Below are 25,312 nucleotides of genomic sequence, written 5' to 3' on the forward strand. Positions count from 1 at the left end.
ACTTTATAACCATAAATGTGCAACACAGCTAGGTTCAAAAGTCTAATCTGGTCATTAGTGTTCAAACTGAGATAGAAGTACTTTTCAAGTAGATTTTTATAGTTCAAATATTAAAAAAAGTATAGTTTTTCATATAAATAGGGTGGTGGGCTGAAACCCAGTTGGAAGGAAGATGAATAGAAATAAAAGTGCTTGGGTTCAGAGACATTCATATATTTCTTTTATCATTTAATTTTGTCAGAATAGTAAACAGAGTCACATGAAGAAACAAAAGAATTATTTTGAGGTAAATGGGAGTAAAATGAAATGTTCCTTACTCAGGTAGTAGAACTTGGAGATTTCTTATATTTGTAGAGCCGTTGTGAAAGTGAACTTGTTCAATGGGTCCAACAGCAGTAAGTTTGCCAATCATATCTGCAATTTTGTACACATAAAAAATAATGTTTGAAGGATGAATTTTGATTAATTAAAATGGGGAAGAGGTGAAGTAAAACATAATTTACCTGTTAGGTAAGAATTGTCATTCAAACGATTGTTGATACAATCATATGTTGCAAATTCAAAGGCATGCATAGGTATGAGTTCACTTTCTTCATTGCACTCCTTAACTGAAGTTGTTAAGAGGAAAATGATGTTCAGGTCATTTGAAACTGGTCTATAACCTTTATTTGTCACGATTACTTCAAAGTTTGAAATGATAAAGGTTCCTCCTTCACGTAGGATGGCACTAAATTTTTGAAAGACATTCTTTCTTACAATTGCATGCATTAAGTTTTTCTGTAAAAAGGAAAATGGAAGTCAAAAGTTAGTTTATATATTATATTACAAATACAATGAATAGTTGAAAGATTCAAACATCTTATTGTTGTCAAGTATGATAATCTTTTCATCGATAAAGATCATGTCAAGACTGATGAAGTTATTTCCACTTCTCTTATTCACCGCTTTCCAAATTCTGCATATTCTCACTCTAATTCTCCATGTCTCCTTAGCATAAGATATTTGATCAAGAAAGCTGTATCCTTTGGACATTGTTATACCGCACAGCTGCAATAAAATGTAAATGTATTAGAGATACTATTAAAAATGATAATGGAAGTTTTACTTTAAAAACAACGTAAAATAAAACCAGCATGTCTTTATAGATCAATAAAAGTTTACAAATACGATATCATATACCTCTTGGTAAATTGGAAAATATTTCTTTGTACACTATGTTTTTAGCCAAGAATTGTGTTCGGTTCTTGTCATTTACTATCAAGATTTTAAGACCATTTCTATTAGTGACTCTAGATATTGCAACATATAACTGGCCATGAGTGAAAATAGACTGATAAAAACAGGCCTACTCTATTTAAAGATTGGCCCTAGCTTTTGTTTATTGTCATTACAAATGAAATAGAAATTGGGAATTGTCTTTGCTTCAGAATGAATGGCCACTTTGATTCTGTAGGGGACAAAATAATTCTTAGAATAAAGACTTTAGAGCCAATATTTGTCCTAGTTATAATCTTTGCCTCAATAACCCAATCAGCAAGCTGGGTGACAATCAATCGTGTTCCATTACATAAACCTGCAGTTTGATTAAGGTTTCTCAATAACATTATAGGGATTCCAACTTTCAGCTTCAGCTCGTGTTTGGGAATTCCAGGAAACTCAAGTGAATTCAGAAACTCAACTGGATACAACATGTCTAAATCAATAATGCTATTAGAACTTTTGCATACTGTATTTGAGCTAAGATAGACATGTTCTTCTTCATCAACTAAAGAAAGAATCTGATCATTTATTTTGTTAACAATTTCATTTGTTGGTGCTAAAATTGCTCTCTCTTGCAGGTATTATGAGTCTTTCATCTTATCATGCATATCAGGATATGTGACATTAATGATATCAGCTATTGGATCTCTGGTTGATTTTTTTAATAAATCCTTTGGAATCTCAATCTAGCTTTCTCCATCTACATTCTCAAATTCACCATTTCCAATCCTTAAAATCCAATTCCCAAAGTCTACAATAGATTGACCATCTTCCAAATTATTGAAATTTTGATTAAGCCTCATATTTTCTGTAAGCATAAATATCTCACAATGATTCCAAATTACAGATTTGTTTATGGCCGATGCAACAATATCTTCTCTTCTACCCTTTGGTATTATAGGCAAGATCTGTCTGAAATCTCCCCCAACAATAACTGTGATACCACCAAAAACTTTATTAGGATCAAAGTTACTAGAGAAGCGCAATATGTCTCTCAATGTTCTATCAAGAGCCTCAAAACAATGATGATGTGCCATAGGAGCTTCATCCCAAATTATCAATTTTGTAGCACAAAGCAATTCAGCCAACTGTGTTTTTTGTTTAATATCACACACTGAATCTTCATTCACACATAATGGGATACGAAATCTTGAGTGAGCTGTACGTCCCCCTGGAAGAAGGAGTGATGCAATTCCTAAAGATACCACTGCTAGAACAATTTCACCACTGGATGGGAGGAAAGACATTATTGTTTTATACACAAAAGTTTTGCCAGTTCCACCATGGCCATACAAAAAGAACATCTTTCCTTCACCTTTCAGAACAACTTGGACAACTCGAACAAATACATTTTTTTGTAGAATGTTCAATTTTGTATATGATAAGGCATACTCAACAGCCAATGCTTCCTTGTCATAACTCAATTCTTCTTCAAGCATTCTGTTATTCCTTTCCTTAATAAGAGACATATCAGGTAAAGGCATAGGTGGATAGTCTTTCAATGACTTTCCAGCTTTAATCAAAAGCTTTTCAATTTCATATAAGGCATAATTTCTCAATTGATTTTCAGAAAGCTGAAGTTGATCAAACCGTAAGATTTGCCTCTGCCTAAATAAAATATCTTCTGAAAAATCTTTCCAATTCAATTCCCATATCTATTCTGGCTGTGAAACCTCACAAAAAAGAAGTATAGTCACAAAAAATTCTCGAACTTGTTGTCCAGTAGCCCAATTTGATGCTTCTTTTATAGCATCATTCCACTCTCTATCTCCATCCAGTAGCCCAAAAGCAAAACATGCAGCTTTAAAAGAAGGATACAATTGACCATTAACAATTTTGATAATAACAGTTTTGATTTCATCAAAACTTGTAGCACCTTTTACAACATTTAATAGCATTCTAAGATAGAATCGTTCTCCACTTAAACGGTGCGCATAATAGATTCTACCAATGGACTGACCTGACTTTCTTCTCCTCCATTCTTTGTTTTTCTTGTACCAAACCCATTTTGTTCGAAAGTCTTGGAAGGTTAGCTGCCTAGAATCTTCATATAGTCGATTTGCTGTCATCCACTCTATAAATACAGTTTTCTCAATTCTTGGTCTATTTACCATATTATCCAAATATTCATAATCAGAAATAGTGACTTGATTTTCATTTTTCATATGAAACTTCAATCTCTGAACAGCTGGTTCATGGTAATGAATCTCAAACTGGAAAATTCCCCATGATGCTTCTGATGCTGATATATATCTGCAGTCAAGATATGTTTTCATTTCATCTTTTTCTAATATAGATTCCATTCCATCATTTGAATTGTAGACTACATTTTCTTCCAAAACAGCAGTAACACGATCTGTGCCTTTATTAATGTATTTAAAAAGATATTTGATGGCCTTTGATTGATTACACCATTCAACATTTAAGTACGACTGATACTTCACGGACAAAACGTTTAGGGAAATGCTTGGTACAATTGTTATCAACCATGCAAGGAGAATTTGGCTTAGCTGCACCACATGGCCCATGCATCATGAATTGCTTAACAGCTTCATGTCCAATCGAATCTTCCAAAGAATCTGGAATTTCAGCACTGATTATGTTATCAATATCTTCAGGAACTGGATATTTATCATCAGGATGCAAAAATACCAATATATGTGCATGTGGAAGACCTCTTTTTTGGAACTCAATCATGTATACAACTGCATAAAATATAAATGAGGGAAGAAATTAAAATAAATAATGCGCAAGCATGGATGTTTCAGAAAATGATGATAATTATTCAAGGGAAAAATGTATCTTCAGTATGTATTACCTGCAAGTACTTACCAAAATGCTGTCCTTTCTTTATGTCTTGCAAAAGTGCATCCAATTGTATTTTAAAAGCTCTTGCAACAATGTCTGGTCAGTCTTCCGGCTTTTGACCAGGAATCAATTCTAGGAAAGAAATGATCTCTGGCCATTTAGGATTGCATGTGAAAGTAAGGAAGAGGTTTGGATAGCCTACCCACCGACATATTGCCATGGCATCTTGATAGTTCTAAATCATGTATCTTGGGCCACCAGTGAAAGAAGATGGTAAAACTATCCGTTTACCAATAGATGCTCGAGTTGTGTCTCCTTATAGTACTGTATCTTTAAGGCCACTATATATCTCAACTCTTAGGTAGTCTTTTTTTTTTTTTTTTTTTTTGGTGTATCCACCTCAAACGAATTCCTTCAATACAACAGTAAGCATCAATAATGAATTGCTGGAAAAGTCTACCACCAGAAATTAAAGTATTGCCTTCACTAAGTCGTTGTTGAATACGGAATGCATAATATTCTCTCATCGTGACAGTGGAATTTTCGCTTTCTTGCATTGAGCCTCTTAATCTTTTTGGTATACCAAGATAGAAGCCATCCTCACCATAAGGGAAAAGTAGAGGATATTGCATAGCCATAAAAGCTGGATGGATTTCACTTATACGCTGGAGCCCACGATCACGATCCTCAACAATAATATCACGATACCCATTATTAGGGTCAAAATCATTCACAATAAGACCAGCAACTTTTGAGTTAGTAGGTAGATTATACTGTGAGGAACGATTGGTACGATAATTAATGAGACGCAATCTGACATCTGCAGTATTACATTAAGTGTAGTGATCCCTGGCCATTCTGAAAACCTTAACCAAAGCATTGTTTTCATCAAGCATATATATTAGAGAGTTAACAATTTCGGGAACAATGCCATCATTTTCTTTATCAGATGAAATCGACCTTATCCTATGCTGCACTTCATTCTTTGTATCAAATATGTAAAGTTGAGCAAATTTTGGTTCCGATCCTTCAACTGGTAACAAAGAGCCAATCAAATGATGATTCTGTCCATTTAGCCTGAACACATAGGCACCATTTCCATCATTTACAATTCTATTAACTTTTCCACCCATTGATGTTATTGCAAAGATTGCATTATATCTCCGATAGTTGTCATGGAAATGCACAAATGAAGGCCCATCGTAATTCAACAATTCTTCAAGAACTAGAGGTGCATGTTTTAACAAAGGCAAATAAATTAGTCCTTCTGAACAACACAATGAAAACTTAGGTTGTGATGGTCTTCTTGACTTCACATTCCTCTCATCATACCATAGAATAGCCCCACAGCTCTCACAAGTTTGTGTTGGCTTGCCAAAATTCCATGGTTCAGTGAATTTACCTATTAGAATCAGCAATATCGAATGGGAGTTAGATAGCATGAAGAACGATGTCAAATATAAATTTCAAAGGATTTGGAAATAATCAATAAAAGGGAACTTACGCTTCAAGGGGACATTCGAAGTAGTAACTTCAGTTTGTGTATCCTGCTGAGTCAATAAATCTATCAATCAAGAGATGTGGCATGAGAAGGAGGCCAGTTAAAAGAAAAGGGTACAAAACCAACAATGAGCACAACTAAACTAATTACCAGCTAATTAGAGGAAGTAATTTTTAAAAAGAGCATAAATAATTTCTTTAGCAGGCTTTATTTAAATTTAAAGAATCTAGACCAAAATCAAGTTTTAGTTAGAATGTTAAATATATAATTGGTAGCTATTGGAACCAACTTGTTTAGCTCTATAATTAAATAGATAAATCTGAACAATTGCTAGCGGGGTTAATGGAGAGAGTCTTATTGTTGATTTTAATGCTAAAGGGCAAAAGAAAGAAAACAGCCAGATATTTATTTATTTCAGCTTGTTACGTAGTTGGGTTTACTGATGGAGTAATGGAAAACAAACTGGATTTCGACTGGTTTTTCAAACATTCATATGCATGTATTTTCATTTGGATGTCCATACTTATAGTTTTAAAAGGCATGTGCACAAAAAAAAATTTTAAAAGGGAAAAATTAAGTTCTATTTCATTTGATGGTTTTTAGATCCCTTAAAAATACAATTGGATTAACCTAGGTAATTAGCCAAGTTGTTACTTAGTCCAATTTAACAAAACTAGGTTATCACAATCAAAACAATCATATCATGCAAACCAGTGGAAAGATAAATAACACAATGATATGATCACCCAGGAAACCAAACCGATACAAACCTGGGGAGGATTTAACCTAGCTATCCTCAAGGTAAACTTAAATCCACTATCTTGAAAGAATCGAAGTTCATACAATAAGACTTACAAGCCCCCACACTCGACTTCTTATTGCTACCCACCAGTAGAACTTACTGACACGACCACGTGCAAGTTCCAAATCCACAGACTCCTTCTTTCTTGGATTCACCACCAGATACAAGCACACCTGCTTGTGTTTCTTTAAGCTTCAATGGCAGGATCTGAATTGATCATCAAGGTGTAGATAACATCTCCTCCTTGAAAAACCCTAAGTTTATGTAAAGGAAAGCTCCTCTAGATCTCACAAGAGATTTACACAAGCAGCAATCTGAACAATACTAAAACGTGGCTAGGGTTTGCCTTTTATACTTAGGACAAATTAGAAAACCCTAAACGTTTTAAACAAATTAGGGCTGAGTTGGAAATCTGCAGAAAAACACATTCTGCCCAAGATTCGATTGATCGAGCCTAAGTTTCGATCGATCGAGCCTAAGTTTCGATCGATCGAGCCTAAGCTTCGATCGATCGAGCCAGGCCGAAATGCACAGTAACTTTTGCATCAGCTTGATTCCAACTTTACATAAAATATACAACTTTGAGCAAGACTAAACACTACTAAACATATTGTTTTGATCATGGTTTGCCAACAATACATATTAGAGTTCTAAATACATAAACCTAAGTCTTTAGAACCTAACAAACTCCCCCTTTGGCAATCCGTGACAAAACACAACTAGAAGTTCAAAGTTTACAAAGAAAAGCCCTTTACAAAACAAATGCTCATAAAACAAATTCAATCCTAACTACTATCCATCAGTTGCAAGAGTAGACAGCAGCTCAATTGAATCAACCTGTATATTTCCTAAAACACTTAAACAAAATGCATAACCGCATGTGTGGAAAAATACAAGTAAACAAAATAAATTCTTGATTTCAAACAACACACAATAAAGACATACACCAATGAATAACTCATAAATATAAATCAATAAACAATTGAAAACAAGAAACATATAAAGCAATAAAAGTAACTCCCCCTAACATGAATATCCCAACAAAAAATATGACAAGAGCTAAAAAGATAAAATACAATGTGAAGCACCTAGATACAATCTAAAATCCACAAGCTCCAACCAACAAAAATACTCCCTCCTGAAGACAAAACTCTACAGGAGCTCAAAACTAATCAAATATGTACTCCCCCTTTTTGTGACGGAATGCCAAAGGGCAATCAAAATCCATCATCAAAAGGGAGGTGGCGGTGAAAATCGTCTAAATTGTGCCAACTCTGTATCTAAAGTACAGATCTCATCAAGCACGTCCACCAAAATCTGTCCATGAGCCCCCTGAACGGTCAAGATATGATCCAATGTACGTCAAATGTCTGAATCACCCGAAGTAGTCGGTGGAGGAACATCAGCATCAACAGCAACAGCACTAGAGGTCTCAGCAGCATCAGCACCTATAGAAGAGGGAGGATGGGGAACAACACCAGATGACGCACCTCTAGGACGCGAAGGATCAACTCTCAAGTGAGCAGCCCTCTACCTAAGAAAGGTGGCACCTATGGGAGCAACAACATGAATAGGCTCACCAGAAGGAAAACCATCTAGACCAAGAAAAAACAAAATCCTATGAATGAAAATAGGATGGATAAGTGCATGCCCTACAGTAGAACTCCTATGAACCTCGTTCAAAGAACAAAGGAACAGATGAGAAAAACTGATAGACACACCAGAAACAAAAGCATACAAAAACACACATCGCTCTAGAGGGATGGTGTGGAGATGAGAAATAGGCCACAAAGAATGATACGCTATCCTAAAGAAAAGATAGGCAGTCTCGGTATGACTCGCTAGACGAGTGATCTTCGATCTCCTTTGGTATCTAGGAGCCCAACCTCTATAATTTCTGGATGAAGTTACCGTCAGTGATGTATTGTGAGGCATCTTGACACATAATTATGGACTTATATCGCGGCCTCTCCTCGACAATGTTTGGTTCAATTAAAACGTGTTAAAAACACCTTCATAGAAGCTTGTTTCTGTATGACATGAACTCACCGCCATACACTCGACTATATCAAACATTGATTATCTCATCAACGAACAGCTAATACTATGTCAAAACAACTACCGTCGCTCGCGCGCCGAACCTTAACATCTGCTATCATACGAAATTGATTAAATACTATCTAAGCCATAACCAAAATAAAATCCAAGCACGAAATTTAAACGGACACACGCGCACCTCCAGAGGAAGGAAGATCAAAACACAAAGACAACACGCGATGTGTTATGAAGAGGTAAACCGAAGTCCTCGGGAAAACACCCTCTGCCGCCTCCCGAGCGTAATCAATCCACTAGAAAATATAGTTGGGATACAAGGACAGCAATAGACCCTCCAAGCCTAATCTACCCAGTGCACCTAAGCCCTTCAAGCTTCTTGCTCCAACGAGGTTGCGCCGAACCTTTTTCTTTTCTCATCTTCGCGCATCTGCTCATACGCCACCGTCACGCATAACCACATCGCGCAACGCATCTCCGCTCTCTTCTCATCGCTCTCCAGAAATCCAAACAGCAGACTCACAAAGATGATGATGGTGAGAACCTGGTTTGGTATAATGCCTCTCAAGGATTTAACAATGGAGAGGAAGAGAGTTGAGGAATTTGAAGAGATTCTAAGGTAGAGATTGTGGGTGAAACAATCTGGTTTTTCTTTAGGGTTTCTCTCTCAAAATTCTCTCTGGAAGCTCTCTTTCAATCGTGGGTAAAAGGGGTATTTATACTGGAGTGGAGAGGAATGTGAAACGTCAGAATTCTACAAAATAGGGGTGGCTCGCGGCTTGACCTCGCGGCTTGACTAAGTCGCGAGATCCAGTCGCGAGATAACCGTATGGCCAGTTGTCCTGTTTTGTCCTGTAGTGCTCCAGCTAGCAGACTGTTCACCTTCCAGCATGCTTGGCACGTGAGGTTGCTTCTGGCGGCTTGAAGTCGCGAGTCACCCGCGAGACCCAGCCGCGACACTCTGTTTTCTTGCACACTCTTGAGCAAACTTCACTCTATCTCACTCACTACCCTTACATCAAACCCACCTAAATACAGGGTTACTAAATGCTGAATTACAAGCAAATTTGGCACGGAATAAAGCCAATAAGATGGTTGAATAAATTCAACCTTACAATCTCCCCCTTTGGCTATTCCGTGACAAAACCCTAAAACAGACTCTAGACTTAACATGTGAGTTGGGAACAGTTGAACAAAAACTCACTCACACCTAACTCTAGAAGCTGTGAAGCACTTGAATCATATGAACATAATACTCCTGAAACACAACAATACACCATGATCATTGTAAGCAGAAAATTATACAATGCATATGAAACAGGCAATAAGTGATCAAGCAAAGATGGAGTTATGAAACAAACCATGGCTTGATCAACCAAGTGAACACCACAAGGTAGTGATCACAGTGCTCATTCACACTTGGAATGAACACAAGAACATACAAGTTAACAAGCACAAGGCAAGACACTTGTATGCACAACACTCAACCAATGCATATCACACAAGGCATATGCATCTAGGAACAATCCTACAAGGGCACAAGAGTGACAGTACATAAACCAAAATGCATAACATTTAGATTAAAGTACTGATTTCAACATAGTATAAAGGCTGCACTAGGCAAGGTACAAACCATAAAGCCTACAAACATGCAAAAGACATAAACCCTAAAAGCTTACATAAGCACATGGGTACAAAACACAAAACATCCTGAATAACAGTTTACAAAACACAATATATCAACTTAAAGAGAAGAAGAATGTAAAGACACTCCCCCTTAGATAAAGACACTCCCCCTTTGATCATGCCTATCTCTCCCCCTTTTTGTCATGGAATAGGCTAGTCATCCTCTTCCAGCTTTCTCTGAATTTGATCCAGTTGAGTTTGAAGAGAGGTAAACTTCATATCCCACCGAGTGTTTTGATGGTGTAGAGAAGCTGTGAGTCCAGACATCTTTGTAGTCAACTCGTGGACAGAGGAGACAATGCGATCAAGTTTCTCATCCAGGGAGAGAGTGCTAAACTGAGAGTCATTGTGAGATGCAGAAGTTTCTGGTTTGGCTCTCTTCCGACTATGTCCAATGCTTGCATTGAATGTACGCATGTTGATTGGACTTGGTTTGGACATAGGGGATTCATCAGCCATTGGATAAATTCCCTTGAGCTTCAAGATCCGGGAAATGAGACTGCAAAAAGGAACGCATATCCGAGACTCATGTCGAAGAACCGTTTTGCGCAGAACATGAAAGATATGAGCACAGATGTCTATTTCCACATCAGAGATCAGATCATGAAGAAACAAAGCCCGTCCAAGGTTCATATACCCAGTGCTTGACAAAGGGTACAAATTGTGAAACATTACAATTGTAAGCACTCTCAGCTTTGGAGAGAGAGATGAAACACTGATGGATTTGCCATTGGGCGAGAACTCCAAATCTTGACCAAGACTTTCTTTAAGAAGCTCCTCATCAGGACAGAGATCATCGTAAACCGGTGAATGTCGGAAAATGGGTCTGTTGATGTGAAGAATTTCTGCCAGATATGCAGGAGAGACAGAAAAGCTCTTTTTCCGAACCCAGCACTTAAGTTCATCTCCTTCCACAATTGCGTTGGCATAAAATTCTTTTACCAACTCTTCATATGCGTCATCCGGATCAGAGAGAAGGTAATTCCAATCCTTGTGAGCAAACCATTTCGGAATGTCAGTGTCATGAAGTGATGGCTGATCCAAAGCTCTCTCTAATAATGGTTTGGCATGAAGAAAGAAATTCTCATAAGACTGATAGGCTGCATATGATCTGAACTTGTCGGGATTGAATCTCTTTGATGAAGAGCGAGTCCCTTTTGGTGGAGGTGAGAAATCATCAACATCTATTACTGGTTCCTTCCCTTTGGAACTACCTCCTTTTACAGCAGCCTTTTTGAATGGTGACATGTCTAGTCTGCATTATGAACAAGGGAAATGACAGGACACGATCCAACAAACTTTATTAGCAGTGGGTTAGTGGAAATATAGGGACAATGAAGAAACCCTAATAGCTGGATGAAAATGGTCAGAAAATAGCAATGAGGGACACAAAAGTCTCAAATTGAACTACACAGAAGAGGGAGTCCAAATGGAACCACATAATCAGCTGAAAAAGGACCCACATTCAACAACACATCAACAGGATACCATACAGGATCATAGTGAAACACGACATCAGCAGCAGATCAGACAAAAATTAGCCAACCCTAGCTAAGCACATGATGAAGAACAAAAACACCCAAAATAAACTAGCTCAAAAACAGAAACACAAGCTTCCAAAGGCTAGACATGGACAAGAGTAATAGATGAGCACAAAAATCATCACAAAATCACAATCAAATGAGAACAATCCAGAGGGAAAACCATAACAACAAGTAAAATAGAGTTCAAGACAGAAAAACCATACCTGATAGTCGACGATTGTGAGCTGAGAAGAGGCAAACAATGGAGATCGAAAATGGAGGCACGATGAGAAAGGGAAAGAGCAAATGAGGAAGACAATGAACAGTCACAAAAAGATCGAGGGAAAAACAAAAAGGTTTAAAAACTGCTCCTGTTTCTGCCAAACACGCGATTTTCGCGACTGGATTAAGTCGCCATACAGTCGCCAGCTCAAGCCGCCAAAGCACTCAAGAACAAAATTTTGAAAAAATTTTCTAAGTGTTTTTCGCGACTGGAAGGTCTACCCGCGAGTGAGTCGCGAGATGAGCCGCGAAAATCTCTGAGTAACCTCGCGACTGGACCTTCCACTCGCGAACAAGTCGCCAAAAATTACCCGCGGAGACGCGACTGAGTCTCGCGACTTGACATACCCGCGACTGAGCCGCCAAAACAGGGCAAAACAGGTTTTTTGAAATTTTCAGATTTTTCAAACAAAAATACTTTCCAAAAGCACCTAAAACACTCAAAAATCTTTTTGTGCTTGAAATAACAAAGATTGAGCATGTGAAAACACATTTCATCAAGTACAATCACACAAATGAATATGGCATTTATTAAACATAAACTTGTGTGTTGTGTGTGGATATCAACAATGAGATAGTCCTTCGTCTAATGTGAAGCTTCAATGATCAATTCAACCAAGCCATACACAATTAGCACTAGATCATGTGACCCATCTCAATTATAGAAATATGTATATATGACTTCCCACAAAACTTGATAACATGATTTGGAGCTTTACATTTGACTCCACTTTTAATCATAACATTTGATCTTTTTGATCTTTTGAGTCAATCACCTCTCATTGTGAGAGTGATATAGGATATTTCACTTTAATGAATAAGCCTTTGGCTTTTTGAATGAACAATCACTTCAATATAAGGTCGCTTACCCTTTTTCCTAGTCAAATACTAGAGTGTGCGACAGGCTTTTGCAGCTCAATATCTCTTTTCATTTGGAGATTTACATTTGGTGAGCTCTTTTTAGCAAAACAAAAATAAAGAGTGGGAAGATATATAGACACAAGTCTATGCAAGTCTCAAGATCAACAAAACCATTCACTAATCATTCATGACAAGTTTGAAGATCTATTTACAACAATCACAAAGATTTCAAGATATCTCCCACATAGATATAAGTGCAAAGAAACAAGCAATGCTCGAAAATGCACAAAGCCATTAGCACAAAGGTACAAGGCAAAACAAGTTTAGAGACAAAAGCTCAACAAAGTCAATCAAGCTTTTTGATTTTCTATTTTTATGTGATTTTTGGATTTTTGACATAAAAGAAGAAAAATGATTTAACAATCAAAGAAAGAACCAGCAAAATTAACAGAAGGACAAACAAACAATAAACATGTTGCACAAAGGGCTAACAAAGAAGTGTGTGCCACATCACAAGCAAACATATCAAATTATAAATATGTGAAGCACACAACACACAAGAGGATCAAGGAATTGTACCGACACCAATGGTCTTACGGAGTGATTCAAACCGTGGACCATCGAGAGGCTTGGTGAAGATGTCCGCCTTTTGATTGTCGGTGTGTATGAACTCAAGACACACAACTCTTTCCTCTACCAAATCCCGAATGAAATGATAGCGTATCTCTATGTGTTTAGACTTTGAATGCTGGACAGGATTCTTGGAAAGATTGATGGCACTGGTGTTGTCACAGAAGACACACATCGTTTCTTGAGGAATTCCATAGTCATGAAGTAATTTCTTCATCCAAAGAAGCTGAGTGCAGCAACTTCCAGCAACGATGTATTCTGCTTCTGCAGTAGATAGAGACACTGAATTCTGCTTCTTGCTCATCCACGAGACAAGGTTGTTACCAAGATAAAAACAGCCGCCTGAAGTGCTTTTCCGATCGTCTACACTGCCAGCCCAATCAGCATCCGAATACCCAGCAAGACAATCATTTGAGTCTTTTGAATACCACAGACCATAGTTTGCAGTACCATTCACATATCGAATGATTCTCTTGGCAGCAGTCAGATGAGATTCTTTCGGATTAGCTTGGTACCTGGCACATACGCCCACACTGAAAGCAATGTCCGGTCTACTGGCTGTAAGGTAGAGCAAACTTCCTATGATGCTCCTATACAATGTAGGACTTACTTCAACTCCCGACGAATCCACATTCAGTTTAGTGGAAGAGCTCATGGGGGTGGAGGCGTGTTTTTTGGAGTCTAGTCCAAACTTCTTGACAATGTTTCTGGCATACTTTTCTTGAGATACAAAAATACCCTCCTTCTGTTGTTTGACTTGAAGACCCAAGAAAAATGTGAGCTCCCCCACCATACTCATCTCAAACTCCTTCTTCATCTCTTCAGAAAATTCAGTAGCACGATCTTCGATGGTTGCCCCAAACACTATGTCATCAACATAGACTTGTGCCACAAGGAGATAATCTTCATCATTTTTGACAAACAGAGTTCGATCTGCATACCCTCTCTTGAAACCTCTGTCTAGAAGATAATGTGTAAGACGATCGTACCAGGCTCTAGGCGCTTGTTTTAAGCCATAAAGGGCTTTCTTCAATCTTAGTACATGATCTGGAAAATGAGGATCTTCAAATCCTTTTGGTTGCTCAACAAATACTTCTTCATTTAGATATCCATTCAGGAACGCGCACTTTACATCCATTTGATAAAGTTTGAAATTCAAGGTGCACGCAATGGACATGAGGATGCGAATGGATTCGAGTCTTGCCACCGGAGCAAAAGATTCATCAAAATCCACTCCTTCAACTTGGGTGTATCCTTGGGCTACTAACCGAGATTTGTTTCGAATTATTTCTCCATCTTCATCAGTTTTGTTTTTAAAAATCCATTTTGTGCCTATAACATGAACGTTCTCGGGCCGTGGAGCAAGTTCCCACACATCATTCCTCACAAACTGATTCAGCTCTTCATGCATTGACTCGACCCAATTCTCATCTTGAAGAGCCTCTTCAATCCTTTTTGGTTCAAATTGTGCAAGATAACAGTGATATGTTACATGATTGGCTAGCAGAACGTTTCCTTTCCTGAGGCGAAGACCGTCATCAAGAGATCCTATGATATTACTTTCCGGATGATTCTTGATAACTCTTGAAGATGGCCTTTTTGAAGTGGAAACTTCATCACTACGAGAGATAGGAGGATGGACTTCCGGAGGAGTAAGAGGGCTTGATGTTCTAGACATCGATCTCGTTTCCATTCTTGGGTTGATGGGAGTCGTTTCTACTTCTGGTATAGGTTCTTCACCTTCTATATCCAAAGCTTCTACCTCAACATCGGCCTCTTTGGTGCTTGGCCCTTCTACATCATCAATCATTTCCACCTTAGGTAAGGCATCATCAATCTTGACATTTATGGACTCCATCACAGTTTTTGTTCTCTTGTTAAACACTCTATACGCTCGACTTGTAGTAGAGTAGCCAAGAAAAATACCCTCATCACTTCTCGCATCAAACTTCCCAAGATTCTCTCGATCATTTAGGATATAGCATTTACTTCCAAACACCCGGAAATACTTCACTTTTGGCTTCTTCCCATTCCATATCTCATAGGCAGTCTTCTTTGTACCAACTCGAAAGAAAATCCTATTGCCAATGTGACACGAGGTGTTGACAGCTTCTCCCCAAAAACTTTGAGGTATTTGCTTGTTAAGCAACATGACTCTTGCCATCTCTTGAATCACACGATTTTTTCTCTCTACCACTCCGTTTTGTTGTGGAGTTTTGGGAGCTGAAAATTCTCTTTTAATTCCATTCTTCTCACAGAAGGACTCGAATCTCGCATTCTCAAATTCCCTCCCATGATCACTTCTAACTTTGGCTATTGGAATCCCTTTTTCGTTTTGTAGTTTCTTGCACAGAATCTCCAACCTCTCACAAGCCTCTGATTTTTCTCTAAGGAAATCAACCCAAGTGTATCTTGAGTAGTCGTCCACAACAACCATAATGTATCTCTTACCCCCTAGGCTTTCTGTTCTGGTAGGCCCCATAAGATCAACATGAAGTAACTCCAAACACCGAGAGGTGGCTATCACATTCACCTTGTGATGACTTGCCTTAGTTTGCTTCCCCATTTGACACGCACCACAAACGGTCTTCTTCACTTTTCCAAACTTAGGAAGTCCCTCGACTGCTTCAAGTTTTGAAACTTTCGCTACTTGTTTGAAGTTGGCATGCCCAAATCTGTGATGCCACAACTCCAACGTATCCACACGAGCACGTCTACACGATATTGGTGCCGTGGGAACAATTCCATAACAGTTATCAGTAGTCCGATTTCCTTCCAAAACCTGAATCCCCTCTTCATTGATGATCAAACATCCCTTCTTAGAGAATTGAACCAGAAAATCATCATCACAAATTTGAGTGATGCTCAGCAAATTCGCCTTCAGTCCTTTTATGTACAGCACATCTTTCAACAGCGGCAAACCAGGTATCTCAATGGTTCCTTTGCCTAGGACTTGAGCATGACTTCCATCACCAAAGGTTACATAGTCACCGACCTTTTCTTTGAGTGTCTTGAACAGAGACTTATCCCCTGTCATATGGCGAGAACACCCACTGTCAAGATACCACAAACACGCATTAAACACCTTCAATGAGGTATGCACAAATAGGTTCACATGTGATAGACATTCTTGACCTTCAAACACAAATTCATCATCTGTTTTCATGCTTCTTTCAGTCTGATTCTTCATTTTCAGATTCTCAATCATCTCACACAACATTCTATTCTTTCTTTTATATTTCTTAATCAATGATTTAGATTCAGATATGCTACTGTGTAAGACATAATTCTGATTTTCAAGACATTCCAGCATGTGAACAAAATCTCTAACATGTTTCTTAGTTTTTAACAACTCTACAAACACATCAGTAAGACACCTTTCAGACATATGCACAGAGTCATTTTCACAAACACTTAAGCTACAATTCAGCATGGTATATCCCAAAACAATCAATCACAACACAGGGGTCTAGGATCACACTTAGGTAATAAAACCACAACAAGTGTACCCGCTCTGATACCAATTGAAAGTTCAAAAACGTGTAAAAACACCTTTGAACGTTTAGACCCCCAAATAACAACTTAATCAATTCAAGCAATATGTCAAACAACTAGTGTGCGGAAACTTAACATATGCTATCATACGAAATTGATTAAATACTATCTAAGCCATAACAAAATAAAATCCACAGCAGATAATTTAAAGGCAAAGATAGAGGAAGGAAGATGCAAGCACAAAGACAACACGCGATGTGTTATCGAAGAGGAAACCGAAGTCCTCGGCGAAAAACCTCTCCGCCGCCCTCCAAGCGGTAATCAATCCACTAGAAAATATAGTTGGGATACAAGGACAGCAATAGACCCTCCAAGCCTAATCTACCCAGTGCACCTAAGCCCTCCAAGCTTCTTGCTCCAACGAGGTTGCGCCGAACCTTTTTCTTTTCTAGCTTTCCGGATTCCGCTACTAGACCATAGCATCAACCAATGAAGATTGGTTCCTTCCTAACTGCTTCCCAGAAATCCAAACAGCAGACTCACAAAGATGATGATGGTGAGAACCTGGTTTGGTATAATGCCTCTCAAGGATTTAACAATGGAGAGGAAGAGAGTTGAGGAATTTTGAAGAGATTCTAAGGTAGAGATTGTGGGTGAAACAATCTGGTTTTTCTTTAGGGTTTCTCTCTCAAAATTCTCTCTGGAAGCTCTCTTTCAATCGTGGGTAATAGGGGTATTTATACTGGAGTGGAGAGGAATGTGAAACGTCAGAATTCTACAAAACAGGGGTGGCTCGCGGCTTGACCTCGCGGCTTGACTAAGTCGCGAGATCCAGTCGCGAGATAACCGTATGGCCAGTTGTCCTGTTTTGTCCTGTAATGCTCCAGCTAGCAGACTGTTCACCTTCCAGCATGCTTGGCACGTGAGGTTGCTTCTGGCGGCTTGAAGCCGCGAGTCACCCGCGAGACCCAGCCGCGACACTCTGTTTTCTTGCACACTCTTGAGCAAACTTCACTCTATCTCACTCACTACCCTTACATCAAACCCACCTAAATACAGGGTTACTAAATGCTGAATTACAAGCAAATTTGGCACGGAATAAAGCCAATAAGATGGTTGAATAAATTCAACCTTACAACATCTTAGGGTGGAGACTCATCATAGGGATAGTCAGGCTCCCAAACAACTGAAACCCAAGAGCTTCAACCACTACCCGAGGAGTAATGGTGAACTCAATACCTCGTGTCCAACTCCTAACAAGAGTGTTGGAATCATAGACGTGGCAAGAGAGATTTGAGAAGAACTCTCTAATCAGGGCGGTCGAGGGTGGATGATCTATCTCTAAGAGAGACAACTAACCTCTAGACTCAAAGTTAGCCCTAATGGCCGGATCAATCTCATCTAAAATCACAGCACGCTCAGCCCAAATCTTACGCTAACTGTTCAGTTTCTCAAAGGCCTCTCTGCTTTTGTCATTCCTAAACACCTCACTCCTAGAGGGAGACTCAGAAGAAGTGGAGGGGGTCCTATGGGCTCTAGTTTTCCTAGGCATAGTGCTAGGATAAGGACCAAGACACAAAGCAAAAAAAAAACAAAAAAACCAAGGGCAGACTGCAAGTTAGCACAAAAAAATATAGAACAAAAATTTATATGATGCATGATCAAATTAAATGAAGTGATGCATGACCTAACGCAGTGCAATTAAGTTCAAATTAAGTTCAAGATCATAAATTTGGCTTGAGCAAAGAGCTTTTAACAAAAAACCCCAAAATTTTGAAAAACCACTTGATCAATTTGTAATAAATTGACGAATTGATCATCATACAAGATAGATTTCAGAAAATAATGACCAATTACATCAATTCAACAAGCCAATTTTATCAATTGAAACCAATTTGAACAAAAACCCTAATTCGAATTCAAAACAAGCCCTAGAATTTTTAATTTTTCATAAAACCCCAAATTAATCAAATTAACCAACATAGATCATGAATATATCATTGTAGAAACAAAACCCATCGATCAAATTCATAAAACAAGGCTTGAATAATCAAAAATCCCAAATAGAGCGTAGTTCAAAAATTACCCAAAAACCATGAGATTAATGCATGAAAATGTGAAAATAATGCAAAAGGAAGGGTAAAATAGACATACCGGCTTAGGGAGAGAGATTCCTTGCAAAAAATTTGGAGGAAAACGACAAAAAAATCTCAGTGGAGCCTTGCCTAGTCGAAGAGAGAGAAAAAAGTTTTGAAAAGTTTTGAAAAAGTGATTTGAACAGGTCAAATCTGAATTTTTTTAAAACTTGATTCACGAGTTTTGATCGATCGAAAAACAGTTTCGATTGATCGAAACAGACAGAGGCTCGTTAAAAAATTTTAAAACAATTTCAAAACAGTTTCGATCAATCGAAACAGACAAAGGCTTCCTTAGATAATTTAAAAGGATTTCGATTGATCAAAAAATAGATTGGATCAATCGAAACTGGCAGAGGCTCACTAAATTTGAGGAAAAAACACAGTTTTTGAAAAAAATTTAGGAACAACTCAAAGCATTGAAATTAAGGAACAAAATGCATGAGTATGTGATGATATGATTTTCAAAAATAAGAATTGAAGCCCAAATTTCCCAAATTTAAAATTTCTTACATTCTCCATAAATTTTCAAGCATCAAATCAATTTTGCACAAAATTCAAAATATTTGCAAACTTGGTTGGTCAGACCAAAGACACACACAATAACATGTACAATGTTTAGCAAAGAGTAACTTGTGTAGTGTGTGCAACTAGCAAAAACTTGAGATACATGTGAGGTGATATGTAAATAGAAATCAATCACAAAGTATACAAAATTCATCACATAGAATTTAAAAGAGACTATCACTTAAAGAGTTACATCATATAACTCACACATCTCATAGATCATAAGCTTGCAATCATGTAAGTTTCTTGAATTTTGCCTCATAATATACATACCAATTTTAATTTATTTAGAAACTTATTCAAGAGTCAGGATAATGTACACACCAATTTTAATTATGTGATTTGGCATTAAGCCTAATAGTACACACCAATTTTAAGCATTAAGCAATTAAACCAAAGCTTCACCTTATATTCTTTTTGTGCATGTGCTACACTTTCTCGAGCATAAAATCTTACGATATGCACTAAAGTGTTCATGATTGGCTAGTGAACAGTGATGAGATGGTTATTTATGCCTTTATCTAAAAGTTCAAGTCCGACAGTAAAATACATGTGACTTCAAGATCAAGACAAAGTGATCAAAACCATAAACATCTTTCCCACACAACATGCACTACAAAGTTTCAACTAGTAAAGTGCAATAAGTAAGCTCATCAAGGCTAAACAAGGTACAAAAGACATGTTATGTGAAAATAAATTGACCAACCTTGTTCTCTAAAACCAAGAAACTAGTGCAAAACACAATTTGCTTCCTTTTTCTTCCCTTTTTCCCTTTTTTTTTTAATTATTAAAAAAAAACAGCTAGAATGAAATGCATGAATGTTATGCAATGCAAATCCTAGAAAAAAAATACAGAACCAAAGAACAATGGTCACAAATGGTAGAGCAATGAACCACAAGGACCATGTCAGAAAGACTCAATTAGTTCGAGTCTTTTGCATCCAAAACCTTTTAGATGCACTATGAGCATTCGAGGTCGTATTCACATTAGAGTGGTTTCCAACTCCAGGATTGGAATAAAGGTTTAAAGTCTTTACCAATTCACCAATGAGTACCTTAGGATCTTGTGCTTGAAGCATAGGTACTTTTGGTTTGTTTGCTCTCTTTACAGCTTGCAGCTTGTAACAGTTTGGACAAATGTCTCCAGACTTTCCACAAAAATGACAAACCCATGCAGGTTTATCATGTGTCTTGTCCTTAGATAGGGTAGGCTTCTTAGGTTTAGACTCTTTCAAATCAACCCTAATCTTCCTAGATGGTGAAACTTTTATAGGTTTGACAACCTCACTCACAGGGGGTTTGACGGTTTCACTCACAATCTCACTCATAGAAGGTTCAAAAGAAAATGAAGGGACACAGTTTGTGGAATGGGGAGTAGACACAGAGATGCTTTCAACATAACCTAATCCAGATTTGTCAGAAGGAGACTTTTGAACACTCAGCATTTGATCAAGTTTAGAACTAGCAGATCTAGCAATAGATAAATCAAGTTCCAAAGATTTAAATTTATCAAGCAATAGCATATTCTCAGTTTTCACATTGTTCAAAAGTTCATTAGCATCAAACAGTTTAACAAGCAAATTATTCTTATCAAGCTCAAGAGATTCAATTTTCTTCAGGCCCAGTTCAACATTCATAGCATCCTTTGCAGCAACTTTGCAAAGTTTATTGTAAACCTCTTGAAGATCTACATCCTCAGAGAGTTCCCAATCAGAAGGGTTCTCTTCAACAAATATGCTCTCATTGACTATAACAGTAGCAGTGAAAGTAATGAAGTTTCCATCCTCGTCACAATCAGACTCATTATCAGGAACTTCACCATCACTAAGGGTTACAGCCATAGCTTTACCCTTAGACTTCAAATAGGTAGGACATTCAGATTTCATGTGACCATACCCTTGACATCCAAAACACTGAGGACCCATAGAATTATTAGAAGATTGGCCTACTTTTTCTCTAGATTTATCATTATTGTTAAGCTTAGTGGGATCATTCTTCCTAAAGTTTTTAGGTTCAGCAGTGTTCGTACCTTTTGCCTTTCTGTTACTATTCCTGAGGAAGTTTCTAAAGTTCTTGGCAAGGTAAGCAATCTCTGTAGCAGAGAGTTCATCATCAAATCCACCAACCTCAACATCATCAACTGACTTCAGTGCCATTGATTTGGATTTGTTAGTTTTGGGTAGGTCCAACTCATAAGATTGAAGTGATCTTACAAGTTCATCAACAAGGATGGAGTCCACATTCTTGCTCTCAGTAATGGCAGTCACCTTGGGTCTAAAGTCTTCAGTTAAAGATCTAAGAATCTTCCTAATAATTTTAGATTGATCATAGATTTCACCCAAGTTAAAAGCAGAATTAACAATATCATTCAATTTAGCATAGAATTCATCAAAAGATTCATCATCAGACATCCTAATGCTTTCAAATTTTTGAAGTCAATTGCTGCAATTTATTGATTTTGACAGCCTTTGTGCCTTCATGCACAGTCTGGAGGATATTCCAAGCAGTATGAGCTACCTCAACATTAGAGATTCTCTTAAATTCCTCCATAGAAACAGTGTTAAAGATAGCATTCATAGCCTTGCTATTGAACGCAGCTGCTTCTTTCTGAGAAGTTTGCCACTCACTAATAGGAGTAGTGGGCTTCTCCCATCCGTATTCAATGGAGTTCTAGACTCTCTCATCAATTGATTTTAGGAATGCTTTCATCCTTACTTTCTAATAAGCATAATTATTCACATTGAAGTGAGGAGGAATAACAAGAGAATGTCTGTGTTCCATGACAACAGGGGTCAAGGATTAGCTCAGTGATCAAAAGATCAACAACAAGAGAGCAACCCACTCTAATACCACTTGATGGTTTTTAGACCCCTTAAAAACACAATTGGATTAACCTAGGTAATTAGCTAAGTTGATACTTAGTCCAATTTAACAAAACTAGATTATCACAATCAAAACAACCATATCATGCAAAGCAGCAGAAAGATAAATAACACAATGATATGATCACCCAGGAAACAAACCGGTAAAAACCTAGGGATGATTTAACCTAGCTATCCTCAAGGTAAACCTGAATCCACTATCTTGAAAGAATCGAAGTTCATACAATAAAACTTACAAGCCCCTACGCTCGACTTCTTATTGCTACCCACCAATAGAACTTACTGACACGACCACGTGCAAGCTCCGAATCCACGGACTCCTTCTTTCTTGGATTCACCACCAGATACAAGCACACCTGCTTGTGTTTCTTTAAGCTTCAATGGCAGCAACTGAATTGATCATCAAGGTGTAGATAACATCTCCTCCTTGAAAAACCCTAAGTTTGTGTAAAGGAAAGCTCCTCTAGATCTCACAAGAGATTTACACAAACAGCAATTTGAGCAACACTAAAACGTGGCTAGGGTTTGCCTTTTATACTTATGACAAATTAGAAAACCCTAAACGTTTTAAACAAACTAGGGCTGAGTTGGAAATCTGTTAAAAAACGCATTCTGCCCGAGATTCGATTGATCGAGCCTAAGCTTCGATCAATCGAGCCAGGCCGAAATGCACAATAACTTCTACATCAGCTCAATTCCAACATTACATAAGAGATACAACTTTGAGCAAGACTAAACACTACTAAACATATTGTTTTGATCATGATTTGCCAACAATACATATTAGAGTTCTAAATACATAAACCTAAGTCTTTAGAACCTAACACCATTCATTACCTGTAGGGGCAGCAACTTCGACAGGGCTTATCACGTGGATCAAGTGCTCATTATGAAGATCATTTCCTGAATTTAGCATTATTAGTAGTGCAAAGATAGATTCCAAACAGCCATTGCAAATTATTAGTACAACAAAAGTCTAACCTGATATAGTATTGGATTCATGTGAAGTGCTCCCAAAGATAGTATTCACATTATTTTGAATAAAATCAGTTGCCACCTCTTCTACCATCACATCCACAGGAACATCTAATAAGTTCTCATCTATAACTTCTATGTCACATCTTTGGAGGATTTCGTCATTCAATTGAGAGAGCACCAGCGTATTTTCCACATTACCAAAATAAAAATCACATCCAATGATAGGAGCCTCTACTAATTGTTTGTTGATAATTCCTGCTGTTTTTCCCGATTTCAATATCTTAGTAGCGCCATTTTTATCATGACCTTGAAAGGTACAGATACCAGAACCATACGAAATAGGTACCTTAAATAGATTTCCCTTGGTGGTTTTACATTGAAGGGTAGAGGTACCAGGACCATATGAAATAGGAACATCAAATAGGTTGTTAGGATCCACTTCACTTCTACAACACATCTCTACTTGAGTTCGGATAGCTCTTTTTTTATATAAAATCAAACGCCTTTTTGACCTTCTAGCTCGTGCTTCATCCATAACTATCTCAAATAATATACTTGTATTATCGAACCACTAACACAACATTACTGCTAAGTGCTCACCATATTTGTTAATTACTTGATAATTTATTAACTGGAAAAATACAAAGTTCTGGTAGTTTGTGAATACTATAAAAACAAAAATGTTAAAACCTTTACGAAAAGAATATTAACAATAAGTCATATAATTTACCAGTAATAATAACAACACTATCAGTAAAAAAGTAGCTGACCTTTTTCAAGAAAATAAACAATTATTAATACATTATCATGGCTAAATACTAACCATATTTTTCTAATCACAACATAAATAGGGGAAAAAAATAACCTTTGTTAACAAAATAAGCAGGTACTATGGAAAATCATAGACTTGTCATATATATATATATATATATTAAAAAAAAATTGTAGACATCTTACGCCTTGCATGTATAGAATTCTTTAAAGGTATGACTATTTGAGAATATTTATATGCATGCATTAATTGTTAAGGGTAAGTTTGATATATATATATATATATATATATATATATAATGTTAAAAATTGTAAAACTTTAAAAACTTAGATAGCAAAATATTATAAAATCAACTAAAACTCAAATATCTTAAATTTTATAAATATATATTATATGTGTTAGGATTGAATCGTTAGATTTTATTTTTTATTTTTTTTATAATATTATATCACTTGATGATTTTGTATAAGATTATTCACTACAAGAAAACTGAGCAATTGCGGCGGGTGCAAAAACCGCCGCTATACGTCGCCTATTGCGGCGCTGTTTTGGCCCGCTGCTGTACATGAGATCTATTGCGGCGTTCCATATGCCTGCCGCAATAGCTCTAGTATTTTGCGGCGTACTACAGCGGCGGGTCATTGCTCAAGTATTTTGCAGCAGACTACAGCGGTGGACGAATGACCCGCCTCAATAGACCTGTTTTAGTGGCATTAATCTTACATGGGTCATTGACCCGCCGCAATATGTACTCCTTTTTGCGGCAGGTTGGACCGCCGCAATAGACATTTAAATTTCCCTCTATATTTTCGTCTTCCCATTTAAAGATCAAATAGCAAATTATACCCGATTGGCATGAAAATTGGCATGCATGTTAAGAACATATAGAAAATGTGATCCAACGGTTGGATTTTCAAAATTTAAGTTCAACAATAAGTTATTGATTGGTGTAACATTTTTAAGAGTTACATCAAGTGTAACTAGAACCCAACGATATATTTCTTAATTCGATGTGAATTTTGACAAATGTACTGTTAGATAAATTACATTATCTTCATATATTTTTCATGCATACAAA

At 37.3% G+C, this 25,312-nt stretch overlaps 2 protein-coding genes across 2 annotated transcripts; both read right to left on the reverse strand.

Moving 5' to 3' along the window:
- Positions 1-822: 822 nt before the first annotated feature.
- LOC115972742 lies at positions 823-1,691 on the reverse strand. The gene is made up of 2 exons (XM_031093002.1): positions 1,482-1,691; positions 823-1,047 (listed from the first exon to the last, which is right to left on the reverse strand). The coding sequence occupies exons 1-2, from the start codon at positions 1,689-1,691 to the stop codon at positions 823-825; spliced, it is 435 nt and encodes a 144-aa protein (XP_030948862.1).
- A 255-nt stretch (positions 1,692-1,946) lies between these two features.
- Positions 1,947-23,919, reverse strand: LOC115972744. The gene is made up of 8 exons (XM_031093004.1): positions 23,466-23,919; positions 23,322-23,387; positions 7,751-7,819; positions 4,935-5,470; positions 4,490-4,841; positions 3,735-3,965; positions 2,973-3,622; positions 1,947-2,864 (listed from the first exon to the last, which is right to left on the reverse strand). Exons 1-8 carry the CDS (start codon positions 23,917-23,919, stop codon positions 1,947-1,949), a joined length of 3,276 nt encoding a protein of 1,091 aa, XP_030948864.1.
- Positions 23,920-25,312: the final 1,393 nt, after the last annotated feature.

This window comes from Quercus lobata, unplaced genomic scaffold, assembly GCF_001633185.2.
Source record: "Quercus lobata isolate SW786 unplaced genomic scaffold, ValleyOak3.0 Primary Assembly Scq3eQI_73, whole genome shotgun sequence".
Lineage (NCBI taxonomy): Eukaryota > Viridiplantae > Streptophyta > Magnoliopsida > Fagales > Fagaceae > Quercus > Quercus lobata.

What these genes read in the sequence shown, in the direction of transcription:
- LOC115972742 (XM_031093002.1), bottom strand. Translation starts at nt 1,691, where the DNA reads ATGTTGTATCCAGTTGAGTTTCTGAATTCACTTGAGTTTCCTGGAATT. An exon ending in GGACAAATATTGGCTCTAAA is followed by an intron (nt 1,048 to 1,481) that starts GTCTTTATTCTA and finishes ATTTTATTGCAG; the next exon opens with CTGTGCGGTATAACAATGTC.
- LOC115972744 (XM_031093004.1), bottom strand. Translation starts at nt 23,919, where the DNA reads ATGTGTTGTAGAAGTGAAGTGGATCCTAACAACCTATTTGATGTTCCT. An exon ending in AAAACAATGCTTTGGTTAAG is followed by an intron (nt 4,842 to 4,934) that starts GTTTTCAGAATG and finishes CGTTCCTCACAG; the next exon opens with TATAATCTACCTACTAACTC. An exon ending in ATTGGGCTACTGGACAACAA is followed by an intron (nt 2,865 to 2,972) that starts GTTCGAGAATTT and finishes TTATTTAGGCAG; the next exon opens with AGGCAAATCTTACGGTTTGA.